Genomic DNA, 17,433 nt, shown 5'->3' on the forward strand with positions numbered 1-17,433 from the left:
CTCCCCATTGCTGAGCCTTGATTTACATTGATTTCAATATGGCCAGCAAGGAAGCCGGGCAGGCATTCGCCCCGGTCCTGGCGGCCGTCGCGACAATGCAAGGGAATGTGCCCAGGTCTGAGAAGACTCAGGCCCATGAATTCCTAGAGAAGTTCCAGAAATCGGTATGTCAATCCGCTGATAGAGAGGTATTATTCGCTGACTCTGGTGATAGATTGAGGCATGGACAACAACCCACGCTTTATTACAGTCCCCCGATGTGCCGGTCGAGGCCAAACTGTTCGCCGCGACTACACTGAAAGGAAAGGTATGTTTACCGCGATGGCGGGTGCTAGCTCTCGTTAACATTGCGCAGATCATCTTCGATCTCGATCAACTTCCCCCCGATGCGGTTGTGGCGCTCCGAGACTCCGTTCTGAATCTGTTGGTGGCATTTGCATCGGGCCCGCGGCCCATCCAGACTCAGCTATGCGTGTGCTTGGCCAGTTTGGCGATCCAGATGGTTGCGTGGAAGGATGTTCTGGCGCTCGTAGGGTCAGCCTTGGGAAGCAGCGCAGGAGACTGCGTGCTGGAGTTCCTGAAAATCTTGCCCGAGGAAGTCACCGAGGGTCGCAAGATTAACCTCAGCGTATGTGTCTGAGTGTTGTCTACAGGTATTAAGCTGACACGTACAATAGGAGGACGAATTGCTCGTGAGAACCAAGGAGCTATTGGAAGACAATGCGGAGCAGGTCATGCAGCTGATGATTCAATACTCTCAATCATCGCGTGAGTATTCAGATCCTCGCATACAGGTGGAGGATTCTAACTAACTTATACAGCTACCGCTGCAACCAACCCTCGTCTTCTCGACTGCATCACTTCGTGGCTGCGTGAAATCCCCGCTGCCAAGGTCGTTGAATCACCCCTCATGGACGTGATCATCAAGGCCCTCGACAACGACGTGTCTTTCGACGCAGGTGTCGACTGTGTTTGCACGCTTTACCGAGACACCAAGGATGTCGACGAGTCACTTCCCGTCATTCAAGCGCTCTACCCGCGACTGATGGCTCTTCGCCCCAAGATTGCCGAAACCGCCGAGGCCGAGGATTTGGAGGCATTCAAGGGTGTCACAAGAATGTTTGCAGAGGCTGGAGAAGCTTGGGTTGTGCTTATTGCGCGTCTGCCGGGTGAATTCCGGGGTCTCGTGGAGGCACTCCTCGAGTGCTGTGCTCGGGACTGGGAGCGTGATGCGATCTCTCTGACCTTCATGTTCTGGTACGAACTCAAGCAATACATCACCCTGGAGCGCTATGGTGAGGCCCGTGTCAACTTCCAAGACATCTTCTCCCAGCTGGTGGATATTATGGTCAAGCACCTGGAGTATCCCAGCCCGGAGGAAGGCGAAACCGACTTGTTTGGTGGAGACCGCGAGCAGGAAGAAAAGTTCCGTCAGTTCCGTCATGCCATGGGTGATGTTCTCAAGGACTGCTGTGCCGTGATTGGCGTGACCAACTGTCTCGGCAAAATCTACCAGCTGATCCAGCAGTGGGTAGGCCAGTATGCTTCGCAGGCCAGCAATGACCATGTTCCTCACTGGCAGGAATTGGAGGCTCCTCTTTTCGGTCTCCGTGCAATGGGCCGGATGGTCGACCCCGAGGAAAGCACTGTCCTTGGACAGTTGATCCCTCTGATTGTCCAGATCCCAGACCAGGAGAAGGTCCGATTCCAGGCGATTATGGCGCTGGCGCGTTACACGGAGTGGACCGCTCTCCACCCCGAGACCCTCGAGGCCCAGCTCAACTATGTGATTTCCGGATTCCACCACAGCTCTCAAGAGGTCGTGCAGGCCTCTGCTCTTGCCTTCAAGTTCCTGGGTACAGACTGCCAGAAGCTGCTTGGTGGTCATATCGCTCAGCTGCACTCCTTCTTTGAGTCAGTTCTCGACAAACTGAAGCCTGCCAGTCAGGAGGAAGTGACTGAGGGTGTCGCCGCCGTGGTTTCCGTTCAGCCCCACGAGAAGATCTACGAGTCATACAAGATGTTCTGCGATCCGATCATGGCCCGAATCATGAACCTCGCCAACAATGCGCAGGATGAAGAAGGCCAGCGAGCTGTAGCCGACCACTTACAGCTGATCACCATCTTTGTACAGGTGGTGACTCCCATTGTTGCACCAGGGGAAGAAAATCCCGCCGTCAAATACTGTGGTGAGGTTCTCCCTATTATGACCACGATTGTCATGAACTTTACGTCTTCCACACCTATTCTTGAACGAGTGTGCCGCTGCTGGCGCTACATGATTATTTCTTACCGCACCGGCATGATCTCTCTTCTGCCTACCTTGGCCGAGAGTATCGCGAACGGCTTCCAGGCGTCGCGCGAGGGTTGCTTCTTGTGGGCCACGGACGCAGTGGTGCGTGAGTACTCGGATGGCGCCGAGTATGTCGACCAGGCTACCAGTGATGCCGTCTTCCAGTTCTATGAGCAGCAGGCCATTGCTTTCCTGCGTATTTTGAACGACCTCCCTCCCGAGAACCTGCCCGATGTGATTGAGGACTTCTTCCGTCTTTCATCTGATGCCGTCCGATACTACCCTAAGAAGTGCATCAGCTCGTCTCTGGCTGTCCCCATCTTCTCTGCTGCTCTCAGCGCCCTCACGCTTCAACAGGTCGACCCTCTCATCGCCACGCTTCACTATTACCGGGATCTTTTCAGCTTCGCATTTGACAAGCCGATGGTCTCGGAATTCACCACCCCCGAAGGCCAGCCTTACTCCACCCCACCCGAGGTTCGCGAGGCTGTGAAGGCATTGATTGCCTCGCAGGGTCAGCCCTTGGCGCAGCGTGTTTTGACTGGCATGATGTTCACCTTCCCGGGTGACTGCTTCCCTGATGCCTCCGGTGTGATTATGACGATGTTCGAGCTGCTTCCCCAGGAAAGCGGCGCTTGGCTACAAAGTACGCTGCAGATGTTGCCTGCTGGTTCTATGAAGCAGGGCGAGGCCGAACGACTCCTCAAGAACGTCTCCGACAAAGTACAGTCGGGAGAGACCCGCAAGATCCGTGCTCTCCTTCAAGGTATGTTGACAAGCTGCTACTATCAATAACCAAAGCTAACCATTGCCAGACTTCACCAACTCGTACCGCCGCCGCAATGTGGCTCCACGCGATGGACTCGGCCGTCTGGAGGCCACCCGGTTCCGATTCAGCGGCTGAAATACTCACTGTCCTTTTCTTACCAGTGCTCCATAGCACTCAAAAAGAACACACGGGAGCATTTGCACATTAAGGTGTTGGTCCTTTGTTATTGACGCACCATGTGGCACGCGAGGGCATGAACCCGGTCTCGAAATGATTTATGATCTGCCGGTGCGTCGGCTTAGCCAGGACTTTCTGGCATCGTCAGTTACTACCATTTAGGTTGAATTTCTCGACCTAGTGTAGACAGCATTCATAGATAGTCAGAACTCTTGTCTACATGCATGTGTAGAGATGCGATTTCGCAGTCTCCGCGTGCGGGTATTTGATCATGAGCAATGAATCTATTGATTATCATTACTGTGAACTATATATCTATGTAGCGTATATCCATCTATATGTACAGATCCCTGATTCAAGCCCAGGGGCATATCTACGACCGGAGATTATGTTTTGAAGAGAATCTCAACGTGGAAAAGAAAAATCTAAGTTCTAATCAGTCTTCCTAGTAAAGTAGACAATGTGTCGCTGAATTGCAGTGAGAGGTAGGAGGTAATGCATAAGCCCATATATCAACCAAAGCGCCTTACAAAAAGCATCCGCTTCAAGTAGAATTTTCCAGTCATCGGTATGTTGTCTTCTCTAATGGCACCTAGAGTCAGCCAAGTCTCTCACAAATCCTTCAGTGCATAATAGGACATACTACATTGGGGCTGCCATCCTTCCTCATGCAACAGCTCTGTATGCGGGGAGCTTTCGATTGTATACAAAGGCAGGGCCGCGGTCGAGCGAGCTATCAAAAAATATTAGTAAATACATTCTCATAACCCTAAGAAATTTTCTCACCTGGTTCTGTGCTGGGTTCTCCTTTAGATATATATTTCCAGATGGTGTAAAACAGTTGAGCGACGGCGACAAACAAAGCAATAATTGCGACGATAGCTTCGGTGGACAGGGACATTTGAAAGCAGGTAAATATATCCAAACAAGCTTGTTAGAAGAAGCAATATACATTTCCTTGAATTGGTTGGGAAATTGATCTGATTGCGCTGCTCTGATTTGTACCTGACAGCATTTTGTGCCACTGGCGGTCCACTCACGCCCGAAGCAACGTAGTTCCAGCAGACCCCAGTAGAAGTTCAGAAGCGCTATTGGCACATTAATTGTTTCTTACCTATCTGAAACGGAATCAGATTTCATGCATTTAAGCGGTAAGTTAATCTCCACCCACGACGAGTATTGTTTACCACTTGGCTAATTTAGACTAAGTCCTGTTTTGACCGTAGTTCCTAGGGATTGATTAGCAAATTGGTAGCCTATCTGGGCATGACTATGGCTTCGGTATGGAGTATAGTGTGCGCTACCGGTGGATGTTCTAGCTTGGGAAGCTATCTGCTTCTAAGGCTTCTAGGAACTTGATTCGCGCTAGTTGCTCACTTTCCGTTACCTTGTCGCCCGGTGAGGTCTGCTCCGCTATAGGGCTAGCCGAGTTATGATGCAGTCTTGAGTGCCGGTCACGCCCTGTCATTGTCCTCTAGTATACGTAACAGTCAGGTGATGTTCAAGGAGCAGTTCTTATATGTTTAGGGGCTTCTAGCGCTCCCTAGTCAACAATTGGCAAGAGTAGGGGAAAGGAGAGGGTTGAAGTGCTAGACATTATCCGTTTTGTGTACGAAGTACAGACTATATATGTATATACTTCACACACTTGTGAATACACAAACCATCTCTTATTTTTTTTAGTTCTAACCAAACAGACTAGATCTATAGATTGTGTATCTAATTGGCGGGATTATATATGTATATATATTAAGGCGGAAAAAAGAGAACCCATTCCCATGAACTGGGATTGGATAAGCCCACTCTCGGGATTGAACCAAGGACCTCAGCATAGTCTTGAGAGAGCAGAATAATCTGGTGTACAAGTGCTGCGCGACTACCACTGCGCCAAGCGGGCATTGATGAAGATATTTGTTCAGAATTATGCGCCAGAAGAAGACGGTTAGAAACTGGAAATTCCTACGAAACCTTAAAAGGCCAATTGATTTAGGAAACATTGCCAAGACTGATCTCCAAGTTGATCAGGACAAAAGGGAAAAAAAGGCCATCAAATAGTCTTTTCGAGGTTATGTAGTACGTATATAAAAATTTTTGGAACAAAAAAAGAGGCTCAGCCGAGAGTTGAACTCGGGATCTCCGCATTACAAGTGCGATGCGTTAACCACTGCGCCACTAAGCCAGCTCTTGATTGCATATTATGGTTCAGCTTCATAACATGCAACTGGTATACTGCTGGTTAGGGTAAACCAACTATCACTGGCTAAACCTCACTATAGATGACGATTGTGAATGCGCCGTGAAATAAAAATGTACAAGCATTAGGTATTGGACCTTATTTATCTCAGACATGCTGTATATAGACGACTAAAATTGCCGTTTAGCAATTTCTCACCTCCGCCACAGCCCCACCGACATCTCCGCACTTCCCCCGGACGCCTTTTGACTGCCGAGTTTGATCTCTTCTCCCTCCCACGTGGATCGGCATCCCGAGGATTTCCTCCCTCATGGCATGAGAATGGAGACTGACGATCATCCTTCCAAGCGTCGCCGACGCAGCCGCAAAGTCCTCTCCGATCGCAAGTTCGAATGCACCTTCGAAGGCTGCGGGAAGAGCTATTCGCGCGCCGAACATCTGAGTCGCCATGCGCTCAATCACACCCCGAAACAAATCTACCGCTGCGACTTTCCAAACTGCTACCGGTCCTTCGTGCGACAGGACCTCTGCATTCGCCATCGCGAACGTCACACCACCAGTGGCTCCCAGCTGCAGAAGCGCGATCACTACACCGATAATGACGCTACCAAAACCTCGCCTGATTCCTCGCCTGCGATCACGGCCCCGGACTACTTCATTAGCTCCGAGACGCCCAAGCCACCTGCGACCACCTTTCCGATTACCACTGGAATCGAGACGACTGAAATACCCGTCTCGCAGTACTCTGATTTCCCCACTGTGCTGGATCAGCCGGATAACCTCATCGACCTCGATTCCATGTCCTACCCCATCTTCGGGGGCGAAACTTATAACAGATCGCCATTTGCCATGGCAGATGACTTTGCGGCTTGGTTGTTCAGCGAGCCACTCGCGCCGCTGGGGTATGGGATGGTGCCGATGGTCCAGAATCAGTTCTACATGAACGAGCCCTCGTACAATAACTTTTGTACGGTGATCCCGCAACATCCCATGAGTGTAACTAGCATTCTAGACTCGGGGGCACCGCCTTCGATTATTTCAGAAGAGAAACGACAGGAATTACTGCACTTAATGTCAACGCGGTTCAACGAGGCGGCGTATGCAGCCGGTGCTAAGCGGAAGGATGCGTTGATGGAGGGGGATTTGAATAATGACCGACATGTCCTCAGTCTGCGCATGATGCAGACGTATATTGGTTCTTATTGGTACCATTTTCATGCACAGTTGCCGATCTTGCATCAGCCCACTTTTGCTGCAGATCGGACGCCGGCGCTTTTACTCTTAGCAATTATGGCCATTGGGGCCGCAACACTGGATAAAATCCACGGAGAGGCTGCTACTGAAACGGCTGCTGAGCTGGCCAGCTTTATTGCGTGGCATTTACGTTGGGAGATCTTCATGGACGCGGATTTCCGGCCACCTGCTAGACTGTGGGTATTTCAGTCGCTTTTACTACTGGAGGTCTATGAGAAGCTCTTTTCAACACGTGCGCTGCATGAGCGCGCTCATATCCACCACGATACGACACTCACTCTTATGCGCCGAGGTAGTTCGTTGATCGGCAGTTCTTCTTTCGATACGCCAGACACCAAGGAAGAAGACGAGTCATGGTCAACTTGGATCAAGGCTGAGGCGACCCGCCGTGTGGCTTTTGCCGCTTTTGTGCTTGATTCTACACATGCAACTATGTTTGGACACTCGGCCAAAATGGTTGCTCACGAATTACGACTCCCATTGCCCTGCGACGAGGCGCTGTGGGCGGCAACCAGTGCAGCCGAGGTGGCTCGGGTCCAGTCCAGCCTGCAGTCACACGGTGTACGGCCGATCATGTTTTTGGACGGCCTGAAACGCACGCTCAACGGACAACCAGTCCGAACGAACGCGTTCGGACGGATTATCCTCATGGCAGGTCTGCTGAGTGTCTGCTGGCATCTGAACCAGCGAGATCTGCAGATCAGCTCGCTAGGCGTAGGACAGACGCTTGGCGGACGCGATAAATGGCGCTCATCGCTACTACGAGCATTCGATAACTGGCGACGCGACGTCGACGAAGCTCTAGGTCCATCGACGACCTCCGAGTCGCGCGACGTGCTACACGGCTTGGCCCACATGGCCTCCCACGTCGACATAGTCGATCTGCAAATTTTCGCAGGCGCAGGCCGACTAATGGGTCGCTCAATCACAGCACGCGATTACCACAGCGCAAAGGAGAAAACTAATCGATGGGCGACCAAAGCCTCAGCCCGCGATGCCACCTTTTATGCGCTCAAATTCCTTTCTACCTGTTTCCTTGACCCGGCCACCCAGCCGGGTGAATACGCCGCCCGCGACGATTACCTCCTCAATCGACCGTGGGTGATGTATTTCGCTGCATTGGTGGTCTGGACGTACGGGTACGCGTTGGACGGACCCCTGCGTCCAGCACCAGTGCTCGCCACACAGGCCGACAGACAACAAGACATGCAGCTATTCCTGCATCGCATGAGCCAGATCAGGGAACCCAACGAGTTAGAGGGACTGACAGGTCGTAACGGGTGTCTTGGTCTGCTAATGATCCTCCGAGACTCATTCGCCAAACCGCGGTGGGAGTTACTAGGGGAAGCGGCGCGGCTGCTGGACAGCTGTATCGCAAAGCTACAGTCGTAGCAGTATGTATGATGTACCTTTGATATCCAGATAATAGTATATTCTTCGATATAAACCAGTTCACTCCCGCAAGATGACGCTATTGTATACATAGAGTAGTCTAACACCGTTGCCCTAACAACCGCCGATCCCCCTACCAATGTCTCCCCCCAACATCTGTCCACAATCCACAATCCGCAATCCGCATATTTTGTCCAGATCAAAGCCCCTACAGTCGAATAGCAAAAGCATCAAATATGGTGAGTCAATGTTGTCCCCTTCCCTGATGTAATCTCTGTTCCCGATCTCGGTCCCCGGAACCCCTTCCCCTCCATCTCGATCCCTTTCGACGCCCTTGCAATTCACCACACTTTCGCTCTTTCACTCTTTCGTGGTTCCTTCATCATGGCTAACAAACACGAGGCCTCTACCAACTACAAGGAAGCGTTTTCGCTCTTCGACCGCCGTGGCACTGGCCGTGTCGCTGGCGACCTCCTCGGCGATTTGCTGCGCGCTTGCGGGCAGAACCCGACTCTGGCTGAGATTAGCGATTTGGAGAAGTCTGTTGGTGGTGACTGTATGTGAATTCCTGGCATTCTTCCATTGATCGATGGTCGATGATGCGCGCCTTGTCTTGCCCGGCCCCGTCCCGCTCTGGTTGCTGGTTGGGTTGGAGTGTTTGGTTGGATTCTGACTAACATTGTTCTTGAACAGTTGACTTCGATTCCTTCCTGAAGGTCCTTAACCGTCCTGGTGGTTTCCGTGAGCCCGGTGAACCGGAGGAATATTGTCGTGGATTCCAGGTTTTCGATAAGGATATGACTGGCTTTATTGGTGTTGGACAGTTGCGCTACAGTATGTTTCTCTGTACCCTCTGCGCATTGTGGATTGGATGCTAACTGCGACACAGTCCTCACGAATCTTGGCGAGAAGATGTCCGATGATGAGGTCGATGAGCTGCTCAAGGCTGTTGATACTAGCTCTGGCGAGATTAACTACACTGGTATGTTGGACAGAATGTAGTATCTCGTGTCTATGGGCAGTGAACTAACCAGTACAGATCTCGTTCGCACTATCCTCGCCAACTGATACCCTGATATGATTGACTTAACGTTTATGGATATGGCTATGGCTATGGCTTGAGGGATTGATTTGGCGTGTTGGAATACTTCGTCTTGTATGTTTTTTATCAAATTATCTCTTCTGTATTATTGTCTCAAGAGGAGGGTATCATTCCACCTATATGTAACCTTGCACTTCTTCCACTTCTTTTCTTCAATATCTGAACTAAACAATCCATTCCCTCCATTCTCCCTCTCCAACCCCCTCACCTCCCATCCCTTCAGTCCCTACCAAAGACCCAGGAAGAAGATAAACAGCCCGCGGCCTCTCCCCTTCTTCCTGTCCACCAGTGACAGCAGTAGCATAATGCACCTCATCCAAATAATACCCCACGACAACCCGACACCGTCCACACCTCAACAAAACCCTCTTCTCAATCCCATCTTCACGTCTAATAAGCGTCGCACGCCGATCTGGAATCGTAGTTGCGAGAAGGAGGGTCGTATGGTTGGAGGACTGTCTAGTTTTGCCCGTTTGAGCTTGACCTTGAGTCGAATTGGAATTGGAATTGGAAGTGGATTGCGTTTCGGCTTCCAGCTCGGCTTCTAGTTCGCTTTCGTTGGTGCGCTGTAGTGGGAGGATCAGGGCGTTGTCTTTGCCTTCGCCGCTGCGTCGCGGGAGGGTTGGTATGTCGCGTGTTGTTGCTAGTAGGAGGTGGTTGCAGAAGCGGCAGTGTTGGGTGTGGATTTGGTGGCGTTGGGTTGTTGGTTCGGCCATTTTGGGATTGTTTTATGTCTTTCGATGTCGAGTGCTTGTTTGTCACTGCGATTCACGATTGCTGTCTTGTTGCGGCATGTAGGTGCAGGCGCTGTGGTGTTGGTTAGTGGATTGGTCTTCCGCGGGACCTGCCTGGATGGCATGACTTTTGCTAAGGGAGGCGACTGTTACTCACGAGATATAAGCCGTAAAAGTAAATTTATTCTCTCGGCGAAAGAAAGGTGTGAGATCTGAAATACAAGTCGCAAAAGAGCTGAGTTGCAGAATTGCAGAGGCGGTGGGCTTATCTGTTATCGCCTAGATCTATATCATACGGAGTAAGTTAAGTCGAGGTGACGGCGAAAAGTTCACGATTGTCCGTGGCTTTTGTTTGTAAAACCGTGGTGTTTCCGCCCAGGGTTCACCGGTTTAACATGGCGTCGCCCAATTCCCGAATGAGGTCTAGTCAGTAACAGAAAGCGATGTATCGCAAATTTAGAACACTGTACGAAGATATAAGAGGAAGCCCTATTCTTCTCCGATACTTACATTTTCAATCGCCCGTCTAGAAAATTTTTCGCCACTATGCTGCTAAAGGGAAACCGAAAGACGGGGATTAAAGTCGACTGGAATGATTTCATTAATCAACTAGATGCCGAAGTAAGAAGTTGTCTTACTAAATCAACAAAGTAGTGTGTTAAGCATGTTCAGCTCAATTTTGAAAGGTTCTTTACATATATTATTGCTATTTTTATTTTTTAGCTAGCACTAACTCCTAGTCCTAGGTTTACGGAGCAACTCAATCTACCAGACTACAGATACTGGCTTGAAAACATCACGCTGAGAGTAGTTAAGGGATTTCTTCGCTGATACCTTGATTCGTACAAGGTCACCTACTATCGGGCTTTCTTGTTTTCGCTCGATTTTTCACAATTTATTGGTGTAAAGAAATAGGTCGCCAATTCCCTTTGAGTTGGGAAGGAGGATGTCCATGGTATGATTCCTAAACAAGAATCAGGTCTCTCGCTAATTAATCGATAGTTAGTGCGTACCTCACTTACCGATAAGTACGATCTTAATATAGGTGGTAAGACGCAGCTGTCAGTTAACATTGATAACCTATTGTTTACGGCATATTAGCTCCTAGCGCTGCGCGATATAGCGTTTCCCACCTTTCGGATATTATGTCAACTAAATATCGTAAGGAAAATGATGACCTCTACATCGGTAAGACCTAGAATACTTATCGAGTCATCCGGTTACATAAGGGGCAACGACGCCCTTAAATAGAAACACATCAAGTTATACAGAAAAAACACTAAAAATCCTAAGTGCCGGGTGCTTCTTATAAGAGTGAAACACTGACTTAGTCAAGGCAAGAGGAATAAAGGAGTACCGTAAGAGGAAACATTTCACCTATTTTACAATTTATGCTAATCCAAAACAGACCTACTTTCGTATACACTATATCGCGATGCACAGGAAAGTCGGTGACGGCTGCCAGCTCACGGATTATGCACAACATGTCCCAACTTTTAGTGTCTTCCCGTGACAGCCTCAATATCTTCACGAAGCTCGCTGGCGACCAAGGGTCTTCTAGGGAACGCAGCTATAGCCTTATTCGGTGGTGCTGGGACATTGAGTTGTTCCACTCTTCTCGACCCCTCTCGTATAGGGAGAAATGCGTTCTGGCGACAGAGACTCGGCAGCCGAGTCAAATGCACGACCCTCTGGCACATCGCTGGGAATCTCCTTCGCACAAAGGTCCTCAACACCGCCTCTATCAACGCCACGCTCGTCCAATCCCGCCGTCGCTGAACTTGGGAACTGGCTGCAACGGTTGCTGCACATCCCAACAAGGAGACCGCTATATTGGCGACCGGGAAATCGGTACGTAGATAGTTCCAACCAAGAATATAGCTCGCCAGAATACAGCGCATTGTCGTACACCTGGGGCCGCTTTGAACTCCAGAAGGATGATAGATTTCCGGATGTCAACGCCGTCGAGATCCACGACGTTGGATGGACAATACCTCGCATTCACCCTGATCATTTTACTGTCGATAACTTGCTGGAAGTTATCGACAGTATTCAGGCACTTGGGTCGGAATTCCTATGGCTTGACGTCGCTTGTATTGACCAACGCAAAGGCAGAGGGCGCGAGGAAATCGGTCGACAAGCTCCAATATACCAAAGGGCCAGCAAAACTTATACTTGGCGATACTGTAATGGGCACATCAGAAGGAAAATCGTACAACCTCCACCGGCTCGAGGATCAGTTTGGAAGCTTTCTCCTCAAGGAATATCCCGTGGAGAGCCAGATGCACATCTTTAGATCAGAACAGGATTTTGGAAAAGGATGGCATATGAATCGGCAATCGAGAATACCGAATGTCCGCCACCCCTACCACTCCCATGGCCACCCATTTAGAGCCATCTTTCCTCAACTAAAACTACAGGAGCCGTTGTGCAAACTGGAGGCCCGCCGCCTACGAGAGTCCCAGATTATGGGTTACTTTTCTGGGCAACTTTGCTCCGCTCATGACTTGTTGGAAGCAATTCACAACGATGAGACTGTTGAAATATTCGCCGCGCTTGACTGCCACAAATATCCCCGCTACGTTAGCTCCGACTTGATTCAACTCCTCAAACTCATAAAATGCCGCCACTGGTGGCGCACTCAGATATGCAAATACGAAACCTCCCGCCGCTTCGACCAGAACCAACTTGAGCGAGACTTAGCAAAAATTCGAAACTATGGTATTAAGGTTCTTCGGCTTGGGAGGCTTAAGCTTGGAGAACACGAGTTTGACCGTTCCGAAAGGCGAGTCTCCAAAAAGTTGGAAAAATATGGGCACAAGGACAAAACTCTGCTGAGTGGGTTGATACTGCATCAAGAAACGACCGGAAATTGGAGGCGTCTGGGAATTTTCCTGTGGAAACTCGGCGGGTCTGTAGAGGGATACGCTGAGGACTTGGGAGTAGAATGGATGGATGAAGAGGTATATTTCGGCTAGCTAGATGTCTTGCTGTATGTGAGTGTAGAAATACTTGGTCAATGGGATTTCGAGGTCATTCAAAGCCATGCTCTCCGTCGCCGTAATGTTCTCCGGCAGTGTCGCCTATCCCTCTCTCGAATACATGAAGAAGAGGAACCGTGACGGTCAAGTTCTAGGTCTTTTGATCAATAGCGACGACCATCTGAGTTCAGAAAAGATGCATTCGCATGCGATAATTTGCGTTTCGTTGATCCCACTCCATAGGAGCTATATGGCAGGCCGTACCTAACGGACGTATCAGTTTGCTCTTTTGTTTCCTATGTAAACGGTGGACCTGTGAATTGCCTTTTCGGGTTAGTTTCGCCGCTTCCGATTTAGCGTCCCAGTTACGCCCTCACTTATCCTCCTTTTAATGCTCCCGATATATGTAAAAGACTGGTAATAAAAGACAGAGTTCTCGATATCCCTTGATTGGCCAATACGAAGCATTTCCGAGTCTGTACTAGGTACCTAGGTACCTTACAGCTTCTCACAAGCAGTCAATCGGATAAAATGGTGTAAAATTGCCATGATCAAGGCTTGGCTTTTGGATAGTCTGTCCTACTAGATCAGTTAATTACTAATTCAATCAAAATTACAGGGATATATGTGGGCTTAATGTTGAAAGATCTTGAGCACCTAAAGGTGATAATATCTGGGCACTTGGCACTACATCCAATCCGCCAGTGATAAATCTTGTAGTTCCACGTGGCTCACCACGTTCCTGAACCATAGAGCCGAGAACTGGTTTTTTCCTATACATAGTAATGCATGTTCCTGCCGATCATGTCGAGCTGTAAGGTCATGTCGCTGTTGATCCTTCCAATTCGCTGATAATAACAGACGCCAGATTAAATGTTGGATGCCACGAAGTCATCGGCAGTGACTCCCCTCAAAATGGAAACCACCACGATTTTCTTTGTTATATATGAACCAGTCAAGCGCCTGTTGGATTATGGTCACCTAAATAACCTTATCATTCATTGACTTCTCAATTTCTTACTCTCCAGTTGACTTGTTTCTGTAGAAATGAAGCTCTCCTGGTCTCTCGTGCTGTCATCTGCAGCCACGGCCACTGCGAGCTATTCAGGCAATCTAAATTACCGCAGTCCGTCTGAGAACCATCCAGGACTGGGTGTCTCGATTCACCGAGTTGCAAAGCGTGGGGTCCCAGGATCGTCCTTTGACCCGTCCAAGTTGCACTTCACCCATGGCGTTGCTTCTGGAGATCCCTATGCAGACTCGGTAATTCTGTGGACTCGCTGCTCACCGAGTTTTGATGATGCTCATTCGAATAGCTCTACGCATGGTCTTGTTCCGTTGTACAACCCAGTCCCGATATACTCAAGGAATGAAGACGCAGAGGAGCAGGTGGCCATGTCGAATGCTCCTGTTTGCTTGGAGTACAAGGTATCTGAAGATGAGAGCTTCAAGCACATTGCATCGGAAGGTATTGCATATACGAGTTCCGACATTGACTATACTGCTAAGGTAAGCAAGCTGTTTATGGATCGGAAACTGGGAAACTCGCTCATTGAATTACCAGGTCGAAGCATCCAAGCTGAAGCCATTCACCACATATTTTTATCAGTTCCAAGTCTGCAATTCGGACAACAAGAGCCCGGTTGGAAGAACCAAGACGGCTCCTAATTCGAAGGAGGAGGTTGACCAGGTCAACTTGGCCGTTTACTCTTGCGCCAACTTCCGTATGTCTCCATGTCGACCTGTGTGTGAGTGTGTATAAACTGACAGAATATACAGCATTTGGTTTCTTCAATGCCTACGGACACTCTGTACGCAAGGATTCCGTGGACTATGTCCTCCATCTCGGGTAAGTGGCGTTTGATATTTGCATAAGAGCTCAAACTGATTGTATACAGTGATTACCTCTACGAATACAAGAATGGTGACTAGTAAGTAGAATCAAATCGAGAATGTCGACCACATCAGCTAAGCTTCGCTTTAGTGGCTGGGGTAACAGCATGGGACGCATCCCTCAACCGGACCGAACCATCTTCACTCTCTATGACTACCGCAAGCGCATTGCCACCTACAGAACCGACTTGGATCTGCTTGCCAGCCATCAGAAGTTTGCTTGGATTCCTGTCTGGGATGACCACGGTACGGCCCTACTGCATTCACGAAAGGAAGATGTGTTTGGGTTCTAATTGCAGCAGAGGTGGCCGATAACACCTACCGGGATGGCTCTTCGGAGCTTAGGAACAACGAAAAATCATTTATTCAGGACGGAGGTGTCTCCGTTGACCAGCGTAAGATGAACGCCGTCCGTGCTTACTTCGAATGGATGCCCATCAGGTGAGTCGTCTGTGAATAGTGTTAAGTTGCTCGTATTAATCGAGTTTAGACAAGTCGAGATGGACGATAACCTTCGCATCTGGAGAAACTTCAAGCTTGGAAAATTGGTGGACCTGATCATGCTGGACACCAGACAATACGACCGCTCCATTACGGATACCTACGATAACACTAATTATATCAACGAGATCAAAGATGACGCCGGTCGTAGTTTGATGGGAAGCCGTCAGGAGGCCTGGTTGCAGCGTAACCTGATTGAGTCAGCCAACCGTGGTGCTCACTGGCGCATCCTCGGCAGTCAAATCGGTATGCTTTTCTTTATTTAAACGCTTGGAATGTTATCTTATTCTAACGGGATCATTGCAGTATTCTCTCACTTGAACATGACAGTCCAGAATGGGCCCGAACAACCACTGAACCTGGATGCTTGGGATGGCTATATGGCGAGTAAGAACAGGACCTTGCAGACTCTCTACGAGAACAACATTGACAACAACATTGTGATCGCGGGAGATACCCACGTCAACTGGGTCAGCGATCTGACCTGGCTCGACCACAGCCCATACGACTCCAGCAGCGGGGCCGGCGCCATCGGTGTGGAATTCGGCGGAGCGGCCGTCAGCTCTCCCTCCTCATTTGGAGAGAACACCACTGTTTCTGCGGCAAACGATATCTCCAAGCGAATTGTCACTGACACTGAGTCGTTGCATTGGTCTGAGGGATACTACCGCGGATACTTTGAACTCCATATCACCCCAGAACAAGTCAGAGCTCATTTCTTCGGCATGCCTACCACCAAGGAGCGTAATGCTGGGGAGATCTCCCTGGCTAACTTCACTGTTAAGAGCGGCGACAATCATTTGGAACGGAACTCGGACAATGTGGCCGGTGATGGAGTCGTGGCGAACGGATTCCTCAAGAATGGGGAGGTCGTGCAGACTGACATGGTCCACGATACTGAGACTGGTCGTTACTATACCAGCTAGTATGGCAATGTTGTTTGAATGGGACGGTGGAGAGGGATGATTGTAACAGCACTGACTTGATAAAATGTCCGCTAAGAGAACTAGAGTTTTTATATACCTCTAATGATTATTTTCTAGTAGCCAAGGATCACCAAGGTAAAAAAATCAATCGTTAGCCGCTCTAGAATATTTGGAAACAAAGCTTGATTTCGAAGATGATAACCTAAAGAGCAAGCAACAATATGCAAAAAGATAAAGATAGAAGTCTCGGGTATTCACATTTTCCCAATCCTAATGCTAGCCATGCATTGGCCGTACGGTGTATTGGCAAATCGCATGACAATATGCATGAAACCAGATGCAATTGTCTCTAAACCTTTCCGAAATATTCTATATCCACCAGCCACGTATGTGACAGTCAGTGGCTGTGTTCTCTGTCGGAAATGCTTCGTACCTAAACAACAAAACAAACATGGTGGGCCGCCTCTCTTTGGTTCAGGACCGGAAGATGACTAACAGTGCTGGGCTGGTGCAGAATAGTGGTGTTCCAGGTAAGTGGGCGGTCAAGGCTGGATGTACAAAGTTACGGGTGGAAAGGCTGCCGTTTCTGGCGTCAAAATTAGTTCATTTTCGGCGTCAATTCCACAGGTCCTCAGATTCTAGATGTAATAGCGTCGCTAGTTATCGAAGATATTTTAGGCACACTGTGAACCTCTCTATGTTCCTCGACCTAAGAAACATTGCCTTCCTCCGTGCCTTGGTCGCTTCCTTCAAACTGTTAATATAACAGCCGTAAAGAGTCGTCGACCTAGCTTACCTACTTGGCCATTTGCAATGTCCTTAGGCCTTATAGCCTTAAGACTAGGGCAATTCTACAACACCCGTCGAACGAACACAAGACCACTTCTAGTACTTTATTATTTAAGTGAACACGACTCGCGGATGATTGCTCGAAGGGCTAAATGTCTCTATATCCTCGCAGCCTACTGTAGCGATCTGCTTGGCGCACGGACAGAGGACGAACCAAGAGCTTCACCCTCGTCTGCTAGGACAGTAAAGCATTCATCGATCAAAGTCTTCCAGAATTCCGGCGTAGCCTGATCTCTATGTCGGCATCGGAACCAAGCTGGTCTGTCTTATCATAGCACCAATCCTCGTCAACATGGATCACGATGGGATCAGAAGCCGAGCCCAATAGAGCAACGTCATCTCCGATCACTATGGGATTGGTTTCCGTG

The 17,433-nt window shown here is 49.2% G+C and overlaps 6 protein-coding genes across 6 annotated transcripts; 5 read left to right on the forward strand and 1 right to left on the reverse strand.

The window, feature by feature from the left end:
- Window positions 1-38: 38 nt before the first annotated feature.
- N7446_000974 (mRNA transport regulator MTR10) lies at window positions 39-3,197 on the forward strand (the record flags this gene model as incomplete). The annotated part of the gene is made up of 6 exons (XM_058509741.1): window positions 39-164; window positions 215-307; window positions 356-628; window positions 678-768; window positions 822-3,059; window positions 3,109-3,197. The coding sequence occupies 6 exons, from the start codon at window positions 39-41 to the stop codon at window positions 3,195-3,197; spliced, it is 2,910 nt and encodes a 969-aa protein (XP_058378720.1).
- Window positions 3,198-5,748: 2,551 nt separating this feature from the next.
- N7446_000975 (putative C2H2 finger domain protein) lies at window positions 5,749-8,079 on the forward strand (the record flags this gene model as incomplete). Its single annotated transcript, XM_058509742.1, has 1 exon — window positions 5,749-8,079. The coding sequence occupies one exon, from the start codon at window positions 5,749-5,751 to the stop codon at window positions 8,077-8,079; it is 2,331 nt and encodes a 776-aa protein (XP_058378721.1).
- A 384-nt stretch (window positions 8,080-8,463) lies between these two features.
- Window positions 8,464-9,147, forward strand: N7446_000976 (uncharacterized protein; the record flags this gene model as incomplete). Its single annotated transcript, XM_058509743.1, has 4 exons — window positions 8,464-8,635; window positions 8,773-8,913; window positions 8,969-9,061; window positions 9,119-9,147. The coding sequence occupies 4 exons, from the start codon at window positions 8,464-8,466 to the stop codon at window positions 9,145-9,147; spliced, it is 435 nt and encodes a 144-aa protein (XP_058378722.1).
- Window positions 9,148-9,345: 198 nt separating this feature from the next.
- On the reverse strand, window positions 9,346-9,897 carry N7446_000977 (uncharacterized protein; the record flags this gene model as incomplete). Its single annotated transcript, XM_058509744.1, has 1 exon — window positions 9,346-9,897. The coding sequence occupies one exon, from the start codon at window positions 9,895-9,897 to the stop codon at window positions 9,346-9,348; it is 552 nt and encodes a 183-aa protein (XP_058378723.1).
- A 2,207-nt stretch (window positions 9,898-12,104) lies between these two features.
- On the forward strand, window positions 12,105-12,893 carry N7446_000978 (uncharacterized protein; the record flags this gene model as incomplete). The annotated part of the gene is made up of 1 exon (XM_058509745.1): window positions 12,105-12,893. The coding sequence occupies one exon, from the start codon at window positions 12,105-12,107 to the stop codon at window positions 12,891-12,893; it is 789 nt and encodes a 262-aa protein (XP_058378724.1).
- A 1,050-nt stretch (window positions 12,894-13,943) lies between these two features.
- N7446_000979 (alkaline phosphatase D family protein) lies at window positions 13,944-16,216 on the forward strand (the record flags this gene model as incomplete). The annotated part of the gene is made up of 8 exons (XM_058509746.1): window positions 13,944-14,405; window positions 14,461-14,620; window positions 14,676-14,745; window positions 14,795-14,827; window positions 14,881-15,035; window positions 15,092-15,230; window positions 15,280-15,536; window positions 15,597-16,216. The coding sequence occupies 8 exons, from the start codon at window positions 13,944-13,946 to the stop codon at window positions 16,214-16,216; spliced, it is 1,896 nt and encodes a 631-aa protein (XP_058378725.1).
- Window positions 16,217-17,433: the final 1,217 nt, after the last annotated feature.

This window comes from Penicillium canescens, assembly GCF_028828765.1.
Source record: "Penicillium canescens strain IBT 15451 chromosome Unknown utg000001l_segment0_segment0, whole genome shotgun sequence".
Classification (NCBI taxonomy): Eukaryota; Fungi; Ascomycota; class Eurotiomycetes; order Eurotiales; family Aspergillaceae; genus Penicillium; species Penicillium canescens.